Source organism: Megalopta genalis, chromosome 1 (assembly GCF_051020955.1).
Source record: "Megalopta genalis isolate 19385.01 chromosome 1, iyMegGena1_principal, whole genome shotgun sequence".
Lineage (NCBI taxonomy): Eukaryota > Metazoa > Arthropoda > Insecta > Hymenoptera > Halictidae > Megalopta > Megalopta genalis.
Genome location: NC_135013.1, coordinates 25400666 through 25420030, shown reverse-complemented (window position 1 = coordinate 25420030; position 19365 = coordinate 25400666). Strand labels below are relative to the sequence as shown.

General features: G+C 46.1%; 2 protein-coding genes across 7 annotated transcripts in view; one reads left to right on the top strand and one right to left on the bottom strand.

The window, feature by feature from the left end:
• Positions 1-123: 123 nt before the first annotated feature.
• Positions 124-9950, top strand: Sclp (leucine rich repeat containing protein 20 sclp). 2 transcript variants are annotated; one of them, XM_033470735.2, is made up of 4 exons: positions 124-3634; positions 8323-8466; positions 8618-8785; positions 8854-9950. In XM_033470735.2, the coding sequence occupies exons 1-4, from the start codon at positions 3478-3480 to the stop codon at positions 9015-9017; spliced, it is 633 nt and encodes a 210-aa protein (XP_033326626.1). In that variant the 5' UTR covers positions 124-3477; the 3' UTR covers positions 9018-9950. The 2 variants fall into 2 exon arrangements, with proteins under 2 accessions (XP_033326626.1, XP_033326635.1); XM_033470744.2 differs by lacking the exon at positions 124-3634 and adding an exon at positions 7555-7826.
• Positions 9951-10208: 258 nt separating this feature from the next.
• The window catches only part of Cip4 (formin-binding protein 1-like Cip4), a 61236-nt gene continuing 52079 nt past the window's right edge, over positions 10209-19365 (bottom strand). For 2 of the 5 annotated variants that reach the window (XM_076524106.1, XM_076524088.1), the window contains 8 exons: positions 17222-17528; positions 16953-17099; positions 16345-16701; positions 15405-15434; positions 14447-14754; positions 14166-14357; positions 13773-13909; positions 10209-13645 (listed from right to left, as the gene is read on the bottom strand). In XM_076524106.1, coding sequence (XP_076380221.1) covers positions 13488-13645; positions 13773-13909; positions 14166-14357; positions 14447-14754; positions 15405-15434; positions 16345-16701; positions 16953-17099; positions 17222-17528 — 1636 coding nt within the window. In that variant the 3' untranslated portion in view covers positions 10209-13487. The remainder of the gene's footprint in view (positions 13646-13772; positions 13910-14165; positions 14358-14446; positions 14755-15404; positions 15435-16344; positions 16702-16952; positions 17100-17221; positions 17529-19365) is intronic. The other 3 variants (XM_076524094.1, XM_076524091.1, XM_076524099.1) reach the window with 3 other exon arrangements.

Sequence of the window (19365 nt, the reverse complement as noted above, 5' to 3'; positions counted from 1 at the left end):
TGAGAGCGGAGAAACGCGGGCGGCAGTGTCGGAAAATATTTGATTGGCGCGAAATAGACGCGGGAACACGCGCGAATCAAGAGGATCGAGGTCGGCCCACCTAAAACTAGCGGCGTCGTTTCCGCACGGGACGTCCGACTTCTGAGTAAACATGAAAATACTCGAAAAACGGACGACGCAGTAGCCGCACAAAGAACCTGCGTCAAAGTCGAGCGATTTTATAGGGCCAACGCCTCGCGTGCTCGCAACGAATCCGCAGTTCCGAGCGCTCTCCGTCCGTTTTGCTATAGCACTCAGGAAAACTACCATTATTCTCCAAAACTCGAAGTGTTCGTTCAACGAATAATTCTTTCACTTTATCGTATCGCATGGTCCATATCAGTGTAAACTGTATCGCATCTACTTCGTTAATTTCGTCAAAATTTTAGTCGTACCCGTTTTGTTTGCCTCGCGTTGCGTCTCCGTAAACGTTTACGACCGGAAGGTCACCGGACGACAAAATGAAGATCTATTCTTCGCGCGATTTTATTCGCGGAACATCGTTGTTTCCATCTGCGACTGTGACGCGCCAGAGTTGGCGAGCGATCGAGCAGAATCGCGCGTCTGCCGTAAAATTGCGCGTCGTTTTCGGAAACGCAAAGTCATCGACGACTCGCGGTGCCAATGATCTACTTGCCCTCGTCGAGACGCGTGTCGTTGGCACCGGATCAGTCGATCCGCGCCCATACGGCTCGAGCAGACCCGCCGGCGACTGGAACAGCCGAAAACGCGTTTCAAGCTGATATACGCGCGAGCGGGCTAGCAAGAACGAGAGAGATTGCGACAGAGGGGAAAGCAGAGAGATGCACACGTGTGCGCAGAAGCCGCGTGCATCGATCTCGATCCGCTTGCGGCTTTTATCTCGCACGCGCACGCTCCTCCGCGCGCGCGAAAGCGAACAGGAGCACGACGAACGAGAAGTCATGGGAGATTTGGCCCGCGAATCTATTCTGGTCCGCGAAATGCACGCGCAGTATCCTCTGGCCGCATGCCAAGCATACCGACGATTCGTATAAACATTTTATCCCTGTTGGGCGCTGGGCTGCGCGATGAATGGAGAGCAAAGTCCTCCGGAGAAGAAAAGAGCCGATCGATGACGATCCACCGGCGGTCGCTCAATTGTTTTCCAGCTGATAATCCTGGAATACCCCAAGGCTGTCGAATCCTCCTCTTCCTGGAAACTGTTCGACGCCTGAAGAACAAAAGCGAACGCTTTGTATTTGTTTGAATAAGTCCGTTTTCGTCGGAGTATCGCGGCGCAAATTTCCCACAGCAGTTTGCGATCGCGAGCCAACCAGCGCGGTGGATCTCGAGGAGAAAGCCGTAGAATCGTTGTTTAATGTGGCGAAACGTGCACGCTTCTTGATCTCGAATCCCACGACGCGCGCCAAAACTCCGTTCGCTGCACTCTTTTGTTCGTGATAGACGAGACAGGGGCGAAGAGGACGAGAGGCTGGAGCTGGCAATTTTGCCAACTGCTCCAGGCGCGCTCGTTTCGTTGTTTATTATCGCGACGAAACGACCGTGCACGTGTTCCATTTTAAAATGGTTCCTTCGTTAATTGTGCTCTTCGTCCCGATCTACGGGATGATGCTCTATCAATCGGTAATCCCACCGAGGAGTGCCCGATATCTCCTGTAAGAACAAATCGGTACTGTAAATGGAATCGAGTGATCGAGTAAAACTTGGCTAGCGTGTCTAATGATTGCTTACCGATTCTATTTCTTCGATTCGCGGACCACTGCGTACTTATTCCTGAAAGGAGCATTTTATTGCTCTCGTCTGTTAAAAACAAACCCTAGGCGTTATCTTTGGAAACAAACGGTGAAAAGAGCCCGGCAGTAACGCTTGCTGGAATAAAGAGTGTCGCGCAATGGCGCAGTAGGCATCGTGCCGACGGCGACGACGATTATCGTCGTTTCTTGTATTTGCGTGACCTTGTACTTCCAACGACGCTTTTAGCGTTTAAAGAATATCTTTCAGAGAAACGACTCGACAAAGCTTTCGCCTTCGCACGCGGCTAGCCGGAAGCGCGTCAGACCCGAGCGGCCAGGAGGACTTTTGGTTGCGCGCGAGGTGCGCCGCTAATTGCGCATTTATGTAACCCCTCGCGATAGAACATGAAATATAAAATATCCGAACAGCGACACAGAATCAAACACCAGGGAGAACCGTTTCATAAAGCGGCCGACGAACGCGATCGCGAACGCTTCCTTCACGCCTCTCCCATTGCGTAACGACAAACGGATAACACCGGAAATATTGATCTACGTTCGAAATTGCTCTTTAGCGTCTCATGAATTAAAGATGAAAGAAACTTGGCGTTAATTAAAGAGTACGATACAAGGGAACGCGGATTCCGTAACAGAGCGTAACAGGAAGCGCGGCTGTAACGCAGTCGTCGAAACTGCGAGAGACTTTTGTCGCTTTTCCACAAAATGCGATAGGATACGGGAGGATGATAATAACGATGCGTTAATCTAATCGACGCGATCGGGAACACGGAGCTCGTTGCGGCAGTGTTCGCGTCGTCAGATGAGTCATAGAAGGTGTTTGCATCCAGCCGAGCTCTTCCTGTTTCCATCGAAGCCCGGCTGTTCGCGTATCTTTCAGAGAAGTTGTCCGGGGAGACCTTTGCGCGGCCGCAACCGCGTGTCCGACTATTTCTGTTCTGGACAGGGAAAACTCAATGGCTGACCTCGACTTGCGGACAAGGTGCAACGCGGAAAATTCAATCGGTTCCCGAAAAGATCTCGCCGCGTTGTCCCGCGAGACAAAGCGGAAGAGGATCCTGGAGATCTAGAGGCGACCTTCCTATGCTGAACGGCGAGCACCAATTTCGATGGGTTGCCGATGCGGCCAAGGCCAATCCGCGCACCGCGTTGCAACGTGTCCCTACAGTTGTTTTCAAACAAAGAGAGGGAATCGAAACAAAGTAGTCAGCTGATCCAAGATGCATCTCTGGTGGGAGAGACTCGCGGCAACTCGCTGCGAGGGCTTAAATAGCACCGCGTGCAGTAACGCGCGTCAGTGCCAGGCTGCGTCACTTGAAACGAACGCTTTCGTTGGTCTCGATTCTTTTCTCGCTCTTCTCCACGAGTGCTGAGACACAGAGACCGTGGAGAATCGTGTGTTCGAAGCGGCGCGATCCGAGTTCATCCGATCCTCCTTGCCGATGTTCTTCTGACTTCTGTAGAGTAGAACGCCTGGCCGGAACAGTGGTGTCTCGCATCGAAACATGCTGGTTTCTTGATAGGGGGCGAGAGTGCTGATCGATATACCCTGAAGAAGAAAACAATAGACACGTGTACTAATTGCCCCGTGGATTTCCATTACGGTTGGAGCGATTCGAGTGGTGCGCACGGAGAGAGAACATCTCGTGGAGATCGAGACGATTGGTTTGTTCCTTGACTTATCCCGGAGTCGATAACAGAAAAGATGAGACCACCTTCGTACAATGGTGAACAAGTGCAACAAGTAACGCCGGAGCAAGGGGAGAGAAACGTGGCCATGGCTGTTTGCGTTCAGTTGGCGGGCCGGGCAATCATTAGGGTAGTTTCCCGGTGCGAGGAGGCTCAGGACAATTGCAATCTAGGTAGGTCCTATTTGCACCGTTATTCCCTATCGAGTCTAAAAAGCGAACGGTCTTAAAGTTACACCTATTTCGAAAACATTGTATAATTGACACCGAAGCTACGTAATTGTTTCCTCGGCGTTACATACTTTCTACAGCAAGGTGTCTTTCCGCGTTCGAGGTAGAACACTTTCGCTTCGGGTCTGACGCGTCGCGGGGGAAAACGTTTCGCGGTCTTCGCTGATGCTTTTCTTATCCGGCGATGATCGTACCGAGACTTTCTTTGCGCGTGACGAACTCTGGTACCGCGGATTTCAAGGGAAACTGAAACGAAACAGTCGGACTGCGTAGTTTCAGTCATCGATGCTTTGATAAGCGACGGTCCGATAAGCTGTCGGACAATGTTAAGGTTGCGTACAACGCGAGACATTGCCGCAAATTAATCATCGCGACAGATCGGTGGTTGCTCGCACGCTAATCTCGATCCGTCTGCATTATCCGCGATCGGTTTCTCAAGCAAGTGCGTCACTCTGAGCTACCCCGAACAGAGGAAACCACAGATCTCATGCAGTTTGATTCACAACGCACGGTCCGACCCCCTACTGGCATAATCTACTTAGAAATTCATCGGTGAGGCAACTCGTGGCACCCTATCGTCTATCGCTGCGAAAATCGAAAGCAATCCTGCGACGCGTGCAAAAGCGAGAAAGGAAAGCGGTACTGTTCAACAATGCATCGAAACTGTGTTTGCCCGTGCCGTTCGCGTGCAACTTTTAACGACCGCACGCGATCATGCTGATTTTTCCGTCGATACTGTGAACCTTACACCGTCAAAGTGCACGGACAAGGGTACTAACGCTAATAGACGCGCGTGACCTTACGGTTCGTTCAGTTAGGTGACTAACAATGTTGGCAACGCGATACGCGTTTCTGGCCGGCCTTGATTCTCTCGTTCGATCGACCCGTAACGAGCTCGACTTTCAAACTACCGTGATCAATTGTCGCAGGTTGCATTTCGCCTTCGATCGATCGACGATCGTGAGCAGACCGTCGAAGCACCCCGTAGATCGCTGGCTTCCTGATTCAACTTGGAAAGCAGGACGAGTCTCGGGTCCTCGCCTTATCCGTTCACCCGGATTTATTTCAGACCTTTCTCAATACCGCATCCTCCGGCTTTGGTCAGGCCCAGTCTGCGTCGTGTGATCATCCTCTTTCTAAAGTCTTCTTCATTATTTTTTTATAAGTTATATATATATATCATTTTTTTCTTTAAAGTAAAATACTCATTCTATTTAACTGTTAACATTTTAGCAGTGTAAGAAACAGCCCGTCTACGCAGCTGATGGATAGCGACCAATGAAATGTCGTACAATCACGCATCTATTTAACAAATAGCCCGTTCAGGTGACTCGAAATGCAACGCAACGGCAGATCCGTTAAAAGCAAACGCGAGATTTCTAATCGGTAACTGGCGAAAGTTTCGATGCGGAGAAAACGAGAGCGAGAGGTAGCCGACACAGCTACACTCGAGGAGTTCCACGTGTCTCTGTAATAACGCTCGTTAGCGATCTTCGGGAAGAAATGTCCCCGCAACGTGTTTCCAAGTAACGATTGACTCTGATGCTTTTTCTCGATGCGCCGATAGCTTCGTCGCTCTAAGACCTAAGAGATTAACGACAAATTCGAGCACGATGCATCGGGTGCCAGCTGGTCTATCACGAGTCGCATGTGTCAGGTAGTCGTACGTAACAGGTGGCGGTAGTCCTCGACCGTGCATCATTTGGAATAAAAGTGAAATGCTTGGTCGGGGTTCTCTGGCATAGATAATTGCTCGGATAAACATCTCGTTGCACAACTCGTGTCCGGTCTTTGTTCCTTGCTTGCCGTCCGAACGACGCAGACGATGCGCGCACGCGTAAGAGTCTAAGAGTATAAGCGCGCTCGTTTTTTGTCTATACCGAGGCGCAGTTTAAGCGCTAGCGCGGAAATTTCACGACCCTCAATAATTACGTGGAAACGATAGGAAACCAAGCATCGTGCGAAACGAGACAATGCGAATTTAATAGCGTACAGTTCCTATGCCTTGCATGCATTCTTTTCTGCCACCAGTTGTTCTTACGGTTTTTACGGTAACACGGAAGATCTCGAGAAATGGGCGTTTGAACTGCGCTTCCGGAAACGATGGTGTTCCTCGTCTCGCGCAAAACCGATCTATTTCCGTCGTATAAACGCGTTTGCGGACCGTTGACGCCGATTTCGTTATAACCATATAACCGCGAGCCAACCGGTCCGTCAACAGAAAAGATCTCTTGCACGTTTTGGAAGCATCGACGCATACGAAAGGTCAATCTCGGAATAGTGAACCGCTATGGGGCCTTGGCAGAGTAAACGCGCACGCTTTGCATGCCAGGCGAGTGTCGTTCCGTCTTCCTGATCCTTTTTACATGTAGCCCGCGATAGATCCGCGCTAGATTACTCATCCGTTGTGTTGCTTAATCGATCATCCTATTGTTTCCTTGCTTAGACTAGACTGTTTTCTTTTTACCATGAAAAACAATACTCTTTAATCGAAACCCTTATGTCGACTATTTCGGCTGTCGTTGGTTTACTTGTATTCATGTTGCTGATTAAGACTATATGAAAGGGACTCACGGATGCATCGTCGTCTATTTTCTTCTATGATAGCGTTGCGACGAACCGGACACTGCTATTTGAACGAGTGACTCACTTTAAGCCTCTGTCCGTGATCGTGGAAAATACCCTGAAACAGAAGTTTAGATTAGCACACGCTCTAAAAATATTTATTGATGGAAATAGATATGATTTGAGGGAGTCTGCGAATCCACTATTGGACGAATTTCTGGTTTCGATTGAAACGTGAATAATTCCGACCCTGTAACACGTAAGCCGGTTTTCTGGTTCGTGCATGGACCAACGTGGTAGAACACGAGAGTGTATGCAACCCTTCATGCACGTGTACCTGTATGATTGTATACGTGGCGCCACCATCTATGGAAACGTAACCTTAAATGGCAACTTGCCGTAGATGCTATTTACTACTTTACTGCAAAAAGTCAGCGTCACTGTCAATGTGTACGGTAAAACAACCGGTTCGTTCGTTTGGCTCGCTCAACCAATACCGGGTCACTTCGGACCCGTATACCCATTTTGTAGCGTTTCGTACACACGTATTTCCCCGATTCCATATTATGATTCATCATTCGTTCCTAAAAAAAAAACTTTTCAATTACATACTAGCATATATCAATATCGATACAACGTAATCTAATTGTCTTTTATACCTTGCATTACCTATTACAGAACAACATACAAAGCACAAATTTTTGACATTTCGATACTAGTTGTACTAGTCGAAAATTTTCTACATAAAATTGACCTTGACTGAAAATTGACAGACACGTACCCTTGCTTCCTTCGTATAATAGCATCCAACATAAAGTTCCTTTTAATCTATACGGTGATCGCATTCTAGACCAGATTTCCATGATTCTTTTCCTTGATTCAAGTCGCAGAACCGCGGGATCACAGTCATATTAAACGCGCAGGTGCGATCAATATGGCGACCAAGCTTTTCATCGCGGTATCAAACAAGCGAGTGTCCCGCGTCTACTTTCATTCTATTTAAACAGAATCACTTTTACTACTCTATTCGTTAAAATTCCATTTGAAAATTTACAAATGTAAATAATCGACGGACCACGAGCATTTCTATAAATATAATCCTTTCAGGAACTAACTCGTAAAAACAGGAAGCGGAAGCTTACTACGTTCACGAATGTTTTCTGGGTAAATAATGTTCGACTTGCGTTCAACTTTATCGAAACTCTATTTTAGTAGGTTATATTCGATAGGACTTACTGTAATTGCGTAAAAATCGACAATCCATCGACTGTATAGAAACGTGTAAGTGACACGTGAAATATTTCAGCCCGAGATCGTTATGGAATAAGAAATACCAATTCTACGTTTCGCTCATGCGTCGTGGAGACTTCCGGGATGTAGAATGAATGCCAAGGGCAGCAAATGGATTCTATTTATTCCTGAATTTTGTCAAAAATAAATGTTTCGCCGCAGAGTGACCGCACGACTGATTCGGGAAGTTGTAGCGAATCAGTCCACCTCAGCAAGATGGCGAATGCTGTCACGAGAGTGGTATTGCGCTGCGAAGAAGCACAAGAAAACGAAAGTCTTGGTAAATTGTTTTCTCGGGAGAATTTCAAAAATTAGTTATTTGTGTCATCAATACTTGGTGCTTCATTGAATTTTTTTCGTATACTGTTTATTACTATTAAACCGTACACTTACTTTGATATCGTTAGTGACCTAGTTTCAGCTGCTACAGGTGTATCGCGGGTTTTATAAAAAGGGGGCATTGTTCGCGAAATGCTGTGTAATTATCATTTCTATTCCCCACTATGAAGCTGACACTGCTCGAACACGACAATACCCGAAACAATGGCTTGGCGATGTAATAATACAATTGTTATTGGTCGCATAATATTGATACACTGACCTACTCGATCAGCTGATCAGCCAACAGCACAATGCAATGGACGCCGCATTGTTTCCCGTGCACCGACAATTGCATATTTGCTTTTATTCCATCCATGAAGTTTCTGTTTACTTAAAGAAAGAAAGCACAGTAATTACATAACGATTACAATGTTTTCTTTGAATTTCTGTTTCAGATCTATCAGAATGCCAGTTGATGCAAGTACCTGATGCAGTTTATCATTTAATGAGACACACGGAATTGAAAAGATGTGATCTTTCTGGAAATGTGATAACAAAGATTCCACCAAAATTTGCTGTAAAATTTTCACTAATCACAGGTGAGTTCCATACATTAATTTGAGCATCGTCCAATACATTGTCTTTTTACTTTGTGTGTAATTGTTGTACCGCTTCTTTAAACCCTGTGTGTTTTTTTCAAGCAGCAAAGTTTCTCTGTAAACGAAATTCAAATGGGTGAATTGTTTCTAGAGTTGAATCTGAGTCACAATCAAATGAGTAAGCTGCCAGAGGAGCTTTCCGAACTGCAAGCCTTAGAAAGGTTGAATATTTCTCATAATACTTTCATTGCTTTGCCACCAGTTACTTATCGGATACCACAGTTGAAATATCTTCATGCTAACAACAACTATATTATTGGTAGGCATCCTCAAAACTTGTTTCAATTGATTCTACTATCAATCTGATGGATCCAATTTCATTTTCAGATGTGGACGTTGAAAGACTTAGGCACGCACCCGTCCTGGAATTCATTGATCTTCAAGCAAATCCGTTGACGGCCAGAATGCACGATCTTCTCGGTACCTTGACCCGAATTCGAATTGAACTGACGCCTAGGCAAGTCGAGGAATGGGAAGATCTTACTGTATGAGAGAGATTGTTAATTGGAGGAAAACAATCGAGTCTGTCGCAGGGGCAGATCATCCCGCGCTAACGTAGTTTGCTTCCGTTTCGTCTTGACTGAAATTGTTCAAGGGTTTGCAAACAATTCGTTGCGCAAGTTCAAAAAGAATAGCGACTATTTTGTACAGTATACATAACTGACCAAGAACGTGTGTGGCGAAAAGCGGCAAGAATCACACAGGAAGCCAAGCAACAACGCTTTATTGCCGACCGTACATTTGTACTCTTCTCGAGCACTTAAAACAGCAGAGGCTTGCCGTGTACCTGGGACTTTTTCTTCATTGATCTCGTGAATGAATATCGATCGATCGTCACTTCGCTTCTTCTTTTCTACCGTGTGTTTTACTTATTTTTTCTAGATTTTTAATCGGCCATCCGCTCGTTCAACCGTATACCTCTGTGATTCTATGTCACGAAAAATCCACGAGCTGCCGAACCAACTTATTATCATATTTTTACTAACTTCGATTAAATATCCTATAAATCTAAGATACGTTTCACTATTTTTTATGCGTGGACTTGACATATTGCGATATATATGTGTGTACATATATTGTGTAAAACGAAATCATACGACTGCCAATGCACAGGTGATCGACTGTTAACATCCTCGCCATGAGTAATTGTTATTTTGTCTATGCAAATGAAAAATGTAAAAAAGTATATATGCGTAAAAGCGCGTGCACCAAGGGCAACTGTTGATGAACGCGAGAATTTTCAGCTTTTCTGTGTTTTAGATATGTATATTGTGAATCTGCAACGAGCTTGCAAGAACATTTATATTTAATTTATATATAACTGTGTGTACATGCACAATACACATCAGAATGTATTAATTTGTATTTCCGATCTAGTCAATTGTCCGCGAAATGTTGCAATATACTTTTAAGAAACATGATAATAGATCACGACTTCATTTCTTTGACCCTCATCGCTACAACAACAACTTACACAGCATTCAGTGAAGCTAGAAGAGGCAGGAGTTTGGAGTTGCATGATAATCATTAGACTACGGATCTTCCTACAAGATAAAAACGTTTTGCATCGATTGCAAGACATAAGAGCCGAATAGAAATAGATTTTAAGACAACATCATAAAAACTCTATGCACGATATCCGCAGTCTAGCAACTATATAAAACATATATCAACGCGACACATTGGTTTAGTACCTGTATTTTTTCAGTATTAATAATAATAATTAATAATAATAATAATTAAACGTATGAGTCACAGAGTTAATTATCTACAATACTTGTTCATGAATATAAAATCACAAAATATACATAGAATGGACGCGGTTTAATTTTAAGAATTAAGGTAGACGTTACGGACTTTCTTTTAATTCCATTTCTCGTACCATCGTAAACGATTCTCTTTTACACTTTCACGAAGTGTGATACACAGGCGCGATGTGAGGGATTGGTATGCTAGAGCGAAAAGTACTTCTTGGCAAATAGTAATGAAGTTGATCACCGTGGCTTCCGTGTAATCCAACTTGCAAGCTTTGTCAGCGGTATCGTGACTATGCGACGGATTCGAAGAAAACAGAGACAGGGAGAAAAGAAAAAGGCCTTTACGAAAGTCTTGCCATTTGCTTTGCTCCATCAATCCCTCGACACAAACACGCGATTCAAGACTTAACAATAAGATTGCGTACGTCGGAGCGACACAAGTAATAGCTATTGAACTGGCAGCAGCTGCGGCAGAGGAGAGAGCCACTGATCTCTTTTTCACGTTTACTCGGTATTACACTTGCGTACACTTGCATATCTTGTATATCGAAGCTACATTCTTTTTTAATGAGTGATTATAGTACTATATATATTTATATATATATATGTGTATGTATATATATATATATAAATGTTGGACCTTGGAGAAAAAAGAAGGAACCACCCACGGAACTCGAATCCGCGTCGTCATTCATCGGTTACAATGGCCGATATACATTTAGGGACTCAGCTGGGATTAAAAAGTAAAAAGTACGTAACTTTTTTGTACGTAAAACCGCGAAAATGAGATGCGGCAGTGGTACCGTATACGAAAACGGATACAAATGACGTTAAGCGAGGCATTCGTTGAAATTATACAGTTTCACGCAAGCGAAAGTGAAAGCAAATTAAGTTAGTGATCGCCACATGAATTGTGAAGAAAGTACTACTCGAAGAAAAATAAAAAGTAACAATGAGTACATACAAGGAAAGTACTGGTACGTCGAATACGCACAAGCATAGCATAGATTCGTGTATGGAAATAAAGGAAGCAGATAAAACAGTCATAGAAAGAGAAGAAAATGTAAACCAGATAAAAGCAACGAAGGCATATGCATTATGAAGCTAGCTGAAGGAACTTACATAGAAAAGGAATAAGAAGAGTACGAATCGCACAATCCGAAAGCGGTGACGAATCCGACGAAGAAGAGTCTGAATCGGAATAAGAGGAGGAAAATTTAGAAGCAGAAGATTCTAATGAAGAAGTTTGATGGAGTCGATCGGCTACAATGAGTGAATAGGTCACGTGTTCGAGTCCCGTGGGCGGTTCCTTCTTTTCTCTTCCAAGATTCTACATAAATATACAGGGTGTTCATGCTACACTAGCCAGCGTTGTTCTCGCAAATAGTAAACATTGAAAACAAATTTTTTTTAAATGATGCAGATGGAAAAAAATACAGACACCATTACATTCATTGCAAAAAAGACAGTATAACTTTATTCTGTTTCAATTTTTCCCAATGTTTATCATTTGCAAGAAAAATGCTGGCTAGTATTAGCGTGAACATGAAAAACCTGTATACGTGTATATGGATATAATTATATACATAGACATACCTTTGATACGCGAGAATATATACGACTACACGACTCCGATACATCGCAATCGAATCTAGGACGAATCTAGGCTTTGTAACGCGGCGCGCGGTTGAGCTCTCCCTCGAAACATGCGGAGACTCTAGCGTTTCATACGACCTAGAAGAAGGAGGAGCAGAAGAAAAAGAAAAGTGGAGGTTGTTTCGGAAATGCCATTGTTTTACGCATTGTTCCCGTCGACGGAGGGAGACTCAACGGCTCGCAGAATACATCGAACCTGGCACTCACACGTGTACCACTCTCGCTCCCGTTCTTCCTCCCATATCCCTTTGTAATATGTACAGAAATATATCCTAACTAAATTCACATTCAGGCAACATCGTAGAAACAAAACTCGTTTGCCGACCACTCGTCGAGGTCTACTTGCTGTACAGAGCACCACCTAATCACCCTCATCTTGAGCTTAAAAACGAAGACGTCGATTAATAAACTAATACAACAATAGAAGACGATAACGACTCAACAGAATTGTAAAATGGTCGCATACGCTATCATCGGCGGAGACAAGAAACGTTAACGTGTACGAGTATACTTTCTTCTGGTCACCTGTTAACCGTGGAAGACGAGTTCGCTCGTCCTTTGTACTTGAGTGCGTATCTTTCGAGCAGCTTCTCGTTTAATATGCTGAAAGAGAGAGCCTGCCTTTGTTCAGCGTTGAAAGATCGCCCGGTTAATAGGTGTGCTGTAGCATGTCCACGCGAACAAAATGAATAGTTGAGAGCGTTAGCAGGTTTCTTGGTCGTCGGCGGAGATAGTGTGTGAATCGTCCATGAGTCGCCTGCTTCACAATCGAATCGATATACAGGGAAAACAAGATAGAGAAAATTCGTACAGTTACACAACAATCGCACAATATTCTGTTGTTCGTGTATATTCGACACGCGTGTATAGGCGGAGCGCGTTATTACGTGGTATATGAAAAGTATGTTACTTTCGTTCAGCAGTGTGTTTGCTAATTGTTCGGCTGTGCACGACCAAAGTACAGAGGCACATTTCCAAGGCTGGTCAAGCGTGATCAGGGTGTGCTTCTTCATAGAAAACGGTACCGTACTTCAGAAGTATCCGATGCGTGGGCGACCGATTTCTCTACGGTCAATCTTGATTATCCTGTTCAGGATTCATTGAGTCGAGGTTCGTTAACAAGCCGGAGCTCGAGCTTGTTCTCCTCTCCCTCCTTCTTTCCTAACATCCTTCATTCCTTATGTCTCGTTCGATTGACGACACGGAGGACAGAGGGTAGCGCGTAATTGACTAAACATTTCGCACAATCTATCGATCTTACCAGGCATGTCGAACCCGTTGGCACATCATCGGAATCTTTACGCTCGTACGTAAATACGAGAATCGTACGGTAACGTTTAGGCCCACGATTACAACGTAGCAGTGTTCCGGAAATCCTATGTGCCTATCAACCAACACAAGACCCTTCAGCCGGGAAATCTCGCAAGGTAGCTATTCTTCGACGTTCAATGTATCGCACTGAACCGAATAGCGTTTCAAGACCCTCGCATCTTCATTCGCGCGACTCGCCGCTCGCTTCGTAATCGTTTAACGTCCTAGAAGCAGCGGCTAAGTGTTAAACAGGTGGCACTCGATGTAAGATGTAGGCACGAAGCCCTCTATCGGTTGCGAGATGCGTCGGACCCGAGTCCAGCCATCCCCCTGGTCCAACTCGATCATGTACAGCTCTTCGCCGTCGAACATCGGTATGGACCCCTCGCTGGTAGCTGTAGATACGAAATTCAAGATCTAAACACTCGTCTCTTATTTTCACACTCAATTCGACTATCAATATTCAAAGATCCTTAATCTATAAATCACGATGAAGACCGGAACAACTCCATCCATACATACCGTCGAATGGATATAGAGCCCTACACGTTCCCAATGGTGGCTGTGCATCGATCTCGTCAACGTAATATTCTTCACCGCCGCTACCAGGTAGAGACGTCCTCGATTCCCCGAGACCAGATTCCGGGCTATTCGTGGAACTGTGCATCAGTACCGTAAAGCGAAAAGCGTGTCTAATTGGTCTAGTTAAAAATTCTGATCTGTGTTTTAGACTGTAGGAGTTCAGATGGAGAAACAGCGAGGGAAAGAAAGACGGAGAGACACTGGCAATTATCGCAACGATTCTTCTGTTACTAAAAATCGAGCGGAAAAAGAAAAAGACAAGAACTTGTTCGCAGGACGAGTTCCTGAGGTCGATATCCCGCGGCTATCAACGGTGTCGATTAAAAAGCTTACCCGTGCGTGGGTTGCGGTGTGCCGGGGGCACTTTTCTTGTGTATCGGTTGATTGGCGTTCGCGTTGCTCACACTGGAGTCGGACGCTGATCTCGAGAGGCTCTCCTCTCCCCCCGAATGGCTGGATCTTCTGGAACTCAACGGTCTGGTCGCGGATCCGTTGCTGGTGGGCTTTCGCGGAGCTTGACTGGGACTAAAAAAGAATTCGTTAAAAAATAGGCACGACTTCGACGAATGGAATTTCTACGGCTAGAGGAACTAGATGGAAACTAGCAAGGTCACCTGGACAGACTGACGCCGGCGCGCATCGCTTCTTCGAGATAACCTTGGAACTTTGCCAGCTCCGCGCCGAGTTTATCCAGCTTGTTGCTCGATTGATTCAGTTGTCCTTCTATACTCATTGGATCGCCGAGTGCCGGGTTCTGTTCGTACACGCCCTTCATCTTCATCAGACCGTCCCTCGCCGCTGTCTCTTGCTGGATTTTCGCTTGAATTTCGTCGAGCCTCTGCTGAAGTCTCTTCTTGCGCTGGTTCGGCGGCAGATCGCTGCAGTCCTCCTTCGCCCCGTCCCCGTATCCAGGCACGTTGTTCTGCAATTGAATTGGTCCAGTAACCGGCCACTCGCAAAGATAGGCTCTCTATCGCTATGTCGATAGGACAACGTGTGATTACGATGAGAGAACAAGAGGAGAGATGGCACGCATTTGGCAGTTGATAGTTGGCGCAGCGAAAGTTAGGCACGACACGCGACATCGTGGCGATTAACCCTTTCAGCTCGGAAGCTTTCAGCTTGCGACATGCATGCATCGTATGCACTGTAAACCAGATACGGACAGGACAGTCAGTTTCGCAGCACAGACACGAACGAGCTCCAAGGACCAAAAGGGTTAATTCTACGGTAAGAGAATAGTCAGAGAACGCAGGATATCATGAGCAAACTATTGTCAACCTGTTACCGGAGCAAGTTCATTCGATGGCTAACAGTAGAGGCAATTAATAAACAGAAAAGAAGGAGACTCGCTCGGGTAACAGGTTCGACGATCGGTCACGCTACAGGATGATACTTTCAGCTGATTCTGGTCACGGGCGAAGCGTACTCGCGCGATCGCGTCGGGTATATGTCAGAAAGGATGATGCAGAGAAATTGGGGAATCAGGAAGCGATTCGTGAATGGTTCTCGTGGTTCTAGCATGGGCTGTCGAACGAAAGGCAACGGGCGATGGTAAAGAATAAGACAGACCTTTAAAGCTATGCACACCTCGATCAACTTCTGTTGTTCGCATGAAACAAAGTCCAAAAAACGTATCACTTAGCGAGAATGGATCGGTAAACGATCTCGAACTCGAGCAAAAACTCAGCGGCAGAGGCGCAAACTCGGCGTTCTTACTTCCGTAAAGATTCTCGAACGACGTGTGCCCGAGTTTCTGCTCGACCGACAAGATACATCTAACGACACGCAAAATCGCTTGTTGTCACTGTCGCGTTCCCGACTAAATGCATACGGAGGGGATGCAAAGAGATCGTAACACACTGGCAGGCGGCGAACAAGCGATCCATGGACACACAACACGTACTTACAAAGCGCAATTTGTATCCAAATGCACAGTCCCCGGAGACGATCGGAAACAAGAGACCACAGGCAGATCGAACCATCCACCGAAATTAATAAAAAGTACAGAAGAAAGATAAGTTGTGCGTGTCTCGCGCGAATGTCGGCTAAACGGTCCGGCTAATCCGGATCGAGTGTATGTCGTGGCACGGTGCCGATGCTACGGTGTCGCTGAGAGTAAGAGACCTATCGAAGGTACACGCGTGGCAAGGGTATCGATCATGCTTCGACAAGATATGCTGTGTGCGTATCGCAGGCCTGTCGACCGACGGGGATGCAAGAACAAAAAGAGAAACAAAGAGAGGGTGGGATATCGGTTCGTGCATCTCATCGCTACCTCCTGGTTCCGCAGGATCGACCTGTTAACCGGCTCAAGATACAGGGGCTGTACCACACCTTGAATGTATCGAGTTCAAGGCATTCAAGGTGCTCGATAGACACCCGGTACAAAGCCAACGGGTTAACAGGTGGAACGAGACTAAGTATAGAGTACAGAGCGAACGGATGCCAGGTTCACAGTGGTGTCGCGGTGGCCTAAGTCGTCCAAGTGCCGGGAGGGAATAGCGTGTACCTTGTTGCTGCTGAATATGCCGAAGAGGCCGACCCTCTTCTTGATCTTGCCACCGGAAACGGTGCCCTTCGCCGTCAGGTGGTTGTGTATCGGTTGCATCACCGGCTGCGACAGCTGACTATTGCTGTCGTAGGTTTTGGCGACCGACAGGTCCTCGAACGGGAAATCTCCCGGCGGCTGGAACCCGCTCTTATAGCGCTCGATCACCATCATTGTGTCCTCTTTCTCGTTAATCTCGTTCGCGGCCTTCTCGATGCCGTCCAAGCATTGCGCGATTATCGGCGCGACTGCTCGCTCGATCTCCACGGACTTCAGCATGTAGTTCCGCATGTTCTTTATTCTCTTCTCGTCCAGCTCCTGTAAAAGAACAGAGATGATCATAGGAACAGGAACGAGGGAACAACGGTGTATATTAACGAGCGATAAGGTCTGTTTCAGCGAAAATTGATGCGCGTATAATTTAACGCTTTACCTACCGCGAGCTTATAGACCCTGCTACGTTCCTCGAGTCGTTCCGACCCACTTCTATTTTCACTTTCCTAACGCCGTTACGATTGTATTTCAATTACTCTAACGAGATCAAGGAAAACTGAGGAGGAGAAGAATACCTGAAGGTGTTGGAACACCTCTGGCATGGCCGTGTGATAGTGCAACGTCTGCATTTCATTCGTCTTTTGCAGCTGGTTCGCATACTCGGTCTTCGCCTCCTCGCTCTGCTGCGTTTTCAGCGTCATGTTCATCCTCTGTTTCTCCACCTGGAAGAACGGAAATCATACAGGTTAGCGGGTCGATCCTTCGAAGAGGGCGGGGTCGAAAGGTCTTTAAAGAGTGTTCAGGGTGTTCAGGGTGGGCGGAGGCGCGCAATCGATCGACGTACTTCCGCTCTGGATAGATGCAGATCCGCGTCCGCCCTCTGGTAGTTTTCGACGGACCTCTCCGCCTCGCGGAACGCCTTCTCGTAGGCCTTCCTGGCCCGCTCCAGATTCCCGATCTGTCCGGCGAGGGTCGCCATCAGCCTGGCGCCCTCCTGCAGGTGCTTCTTCCTGTCCTCCTTGAAGTCCTTCACGAGGATGTTCAGCTCCCTGAGCACGTTCGCCTGCAAGTTCTCAGCGATCACCTCCCGCTGACCTGCCTGATCGTTCACCTCGTTCAGCTCCAGTTTGAACGCCCGGCACGGGCTGTACCTGCGCGAGCAACACGGATTTCGCGAACCTCGTTACGTCGTTCTATCCAATTCTAGTCTGGGGAGGGAGGATCGATCACACGGCCCACGCAAACCAACAACGACAAACTGCAAACTGCGAATGGCGAACCGCGAAACGCGATGACGCACGACCGAACACGACCGCCCAACGAAACGAGAAGAAGGCTTGCCTGCCCGCGGAAAACGAGCCCGTAGGCGCGAATCGAGCGAGTTACTGAACTTATAAAGCGACCCGCCCACACCCACAGATAACAGATTAGCTACCGTTTTATGCCGCTCCGTCAGCGGAATGCTAAACACGTGGGAGAACCGAGGATCTTTCGCTATGCGAGCTGAGTTTTCGATTGTTCGCTAGCGACTCCACGTTCGGTTCTATAATATGACCCAGAGTTGGCCATTGTTCTGGTAAAATTTCACTCGAAAAATATTTTGTAGTTTGTTTCGAAATCTGCGAAGAATTTATTCGAATAAAATTGTATTCGTAAAATGTTCAACTCTGATATGGCCAAAAATAGTACAGTCTCCCTTACTGACGCTCAGATTGTCCACTAAAATGGATAATTTGGGAAGAGGAGATAAGATTATTCGAGCCTTGCGGCTCGTTTTTATAATTGTGGACAATTTATAACTATAAAAATAAACCGTAAGGCTCGAATAATCGTATCTCCTCTTCCCAAATTGTCCATTTTTGGGGTCAATCTGGGCGCCAATTAGAGAGACATCACTGTACCCGGAATTTGTCGGTCTAAAGTCCTTCGGTGGACGTATTGAAACAATTTAGTTCGATCATGATGTGTGATCGCAACCATTGTGTTTACAGCAGCTGTTTACGTCAGTCGACCACAAGTGCGATATGCGATTTCTACAATGGAAACAGTTGTCGAACAAAAGAATTTGTCATCATTTTTTCATTTCTAATCATGTGTAACAAGATTTCCGGGGAGACTCCATTTACACAGTCTTCGGGAGTCATACTCGCTCAAAAATCAAGGTCATGCTCGCCGTTTCCTTCGATTATCGCGGTGTTGTTCATTCGATATTCGTTCCGGATGAAGAAATGGTTCAATAAAGAGTACTGTTTGCGCGCCATGAGTCATTTACGTGGAAATATTCGTCGGATGTGGCCAGATTTGTGCAAACGCGACTCTTGGATTTTCCACCATGACGGTGCTTTAGAGGATAGGACTTTATCCTATTTCGTAAATGGAATATTTATTTCAATTATATTATAGGATATCTATTTCAAATTATACTACTTTGAGAAGGCGTGTCGAGCGGACCGAAGTCATGAAAGTTTGAAAAATCTTTTGAAGACTGGGTTTCTCGGATACTTTTTTTTTAAAAAGTAATATATAGTTTGCGATTTCGTCAGCCACCAAAAGAAGACAGGACACGATACAAAAAAGAGTCACTCTCTGCAGGCAATTTAATCTTGCACCCAATTGGGGAGAGTGGATGGCAGGGGTTGGATATATTAGAGTGGCACGGATCTGTTACCGCTCCATCGCGAATTCCGTGGACCTTGACGGACCCTAAAATTTCCGTAATGCGGTCGATCCTACGATCGATGGACGCTAAAAATCGTCGGTTGTCACGGTTCACGGTGGGAAATCCTTTCGCAACCGGACATCGATCTTGGACAAGGGGAAACGAATACCGCCGATCGACCCGAGAAGCGAAAGAAACAACGGTTGTACGGAAAAAGTGGGCTGAATGCCAGCTAGCAGTGAATTCCAGCGGGGAAACGAGCCGTATTCGGCCGGCGAGAGATCGTCCGTCTTCGGGATCGAGATCGCTGGATCATTAAAAGGTGATTT

Coding starts and splice junctions, on each gene's coding strand:
- Sclp (XM_033470735.2), top strand. CDS start 3,478: ATGAGACCACCTTCGTACAATGGTGAACAAGTGCAACAAGTAACGCCG. Junction 8,467..8,617: donor AAAATTTTCACTAATCACAG/GTGAGTTCCATA, acceptor AATTGTTTCTAG/AGTTGAATCTGAGTCACAAT. Junction 8,786..8,853: donor TAACAACAACTATATTATTG/GTAGGCATCCTC, acceptor TTTCATTTTCAG/ATGTGGACGTTGAAAGACTT.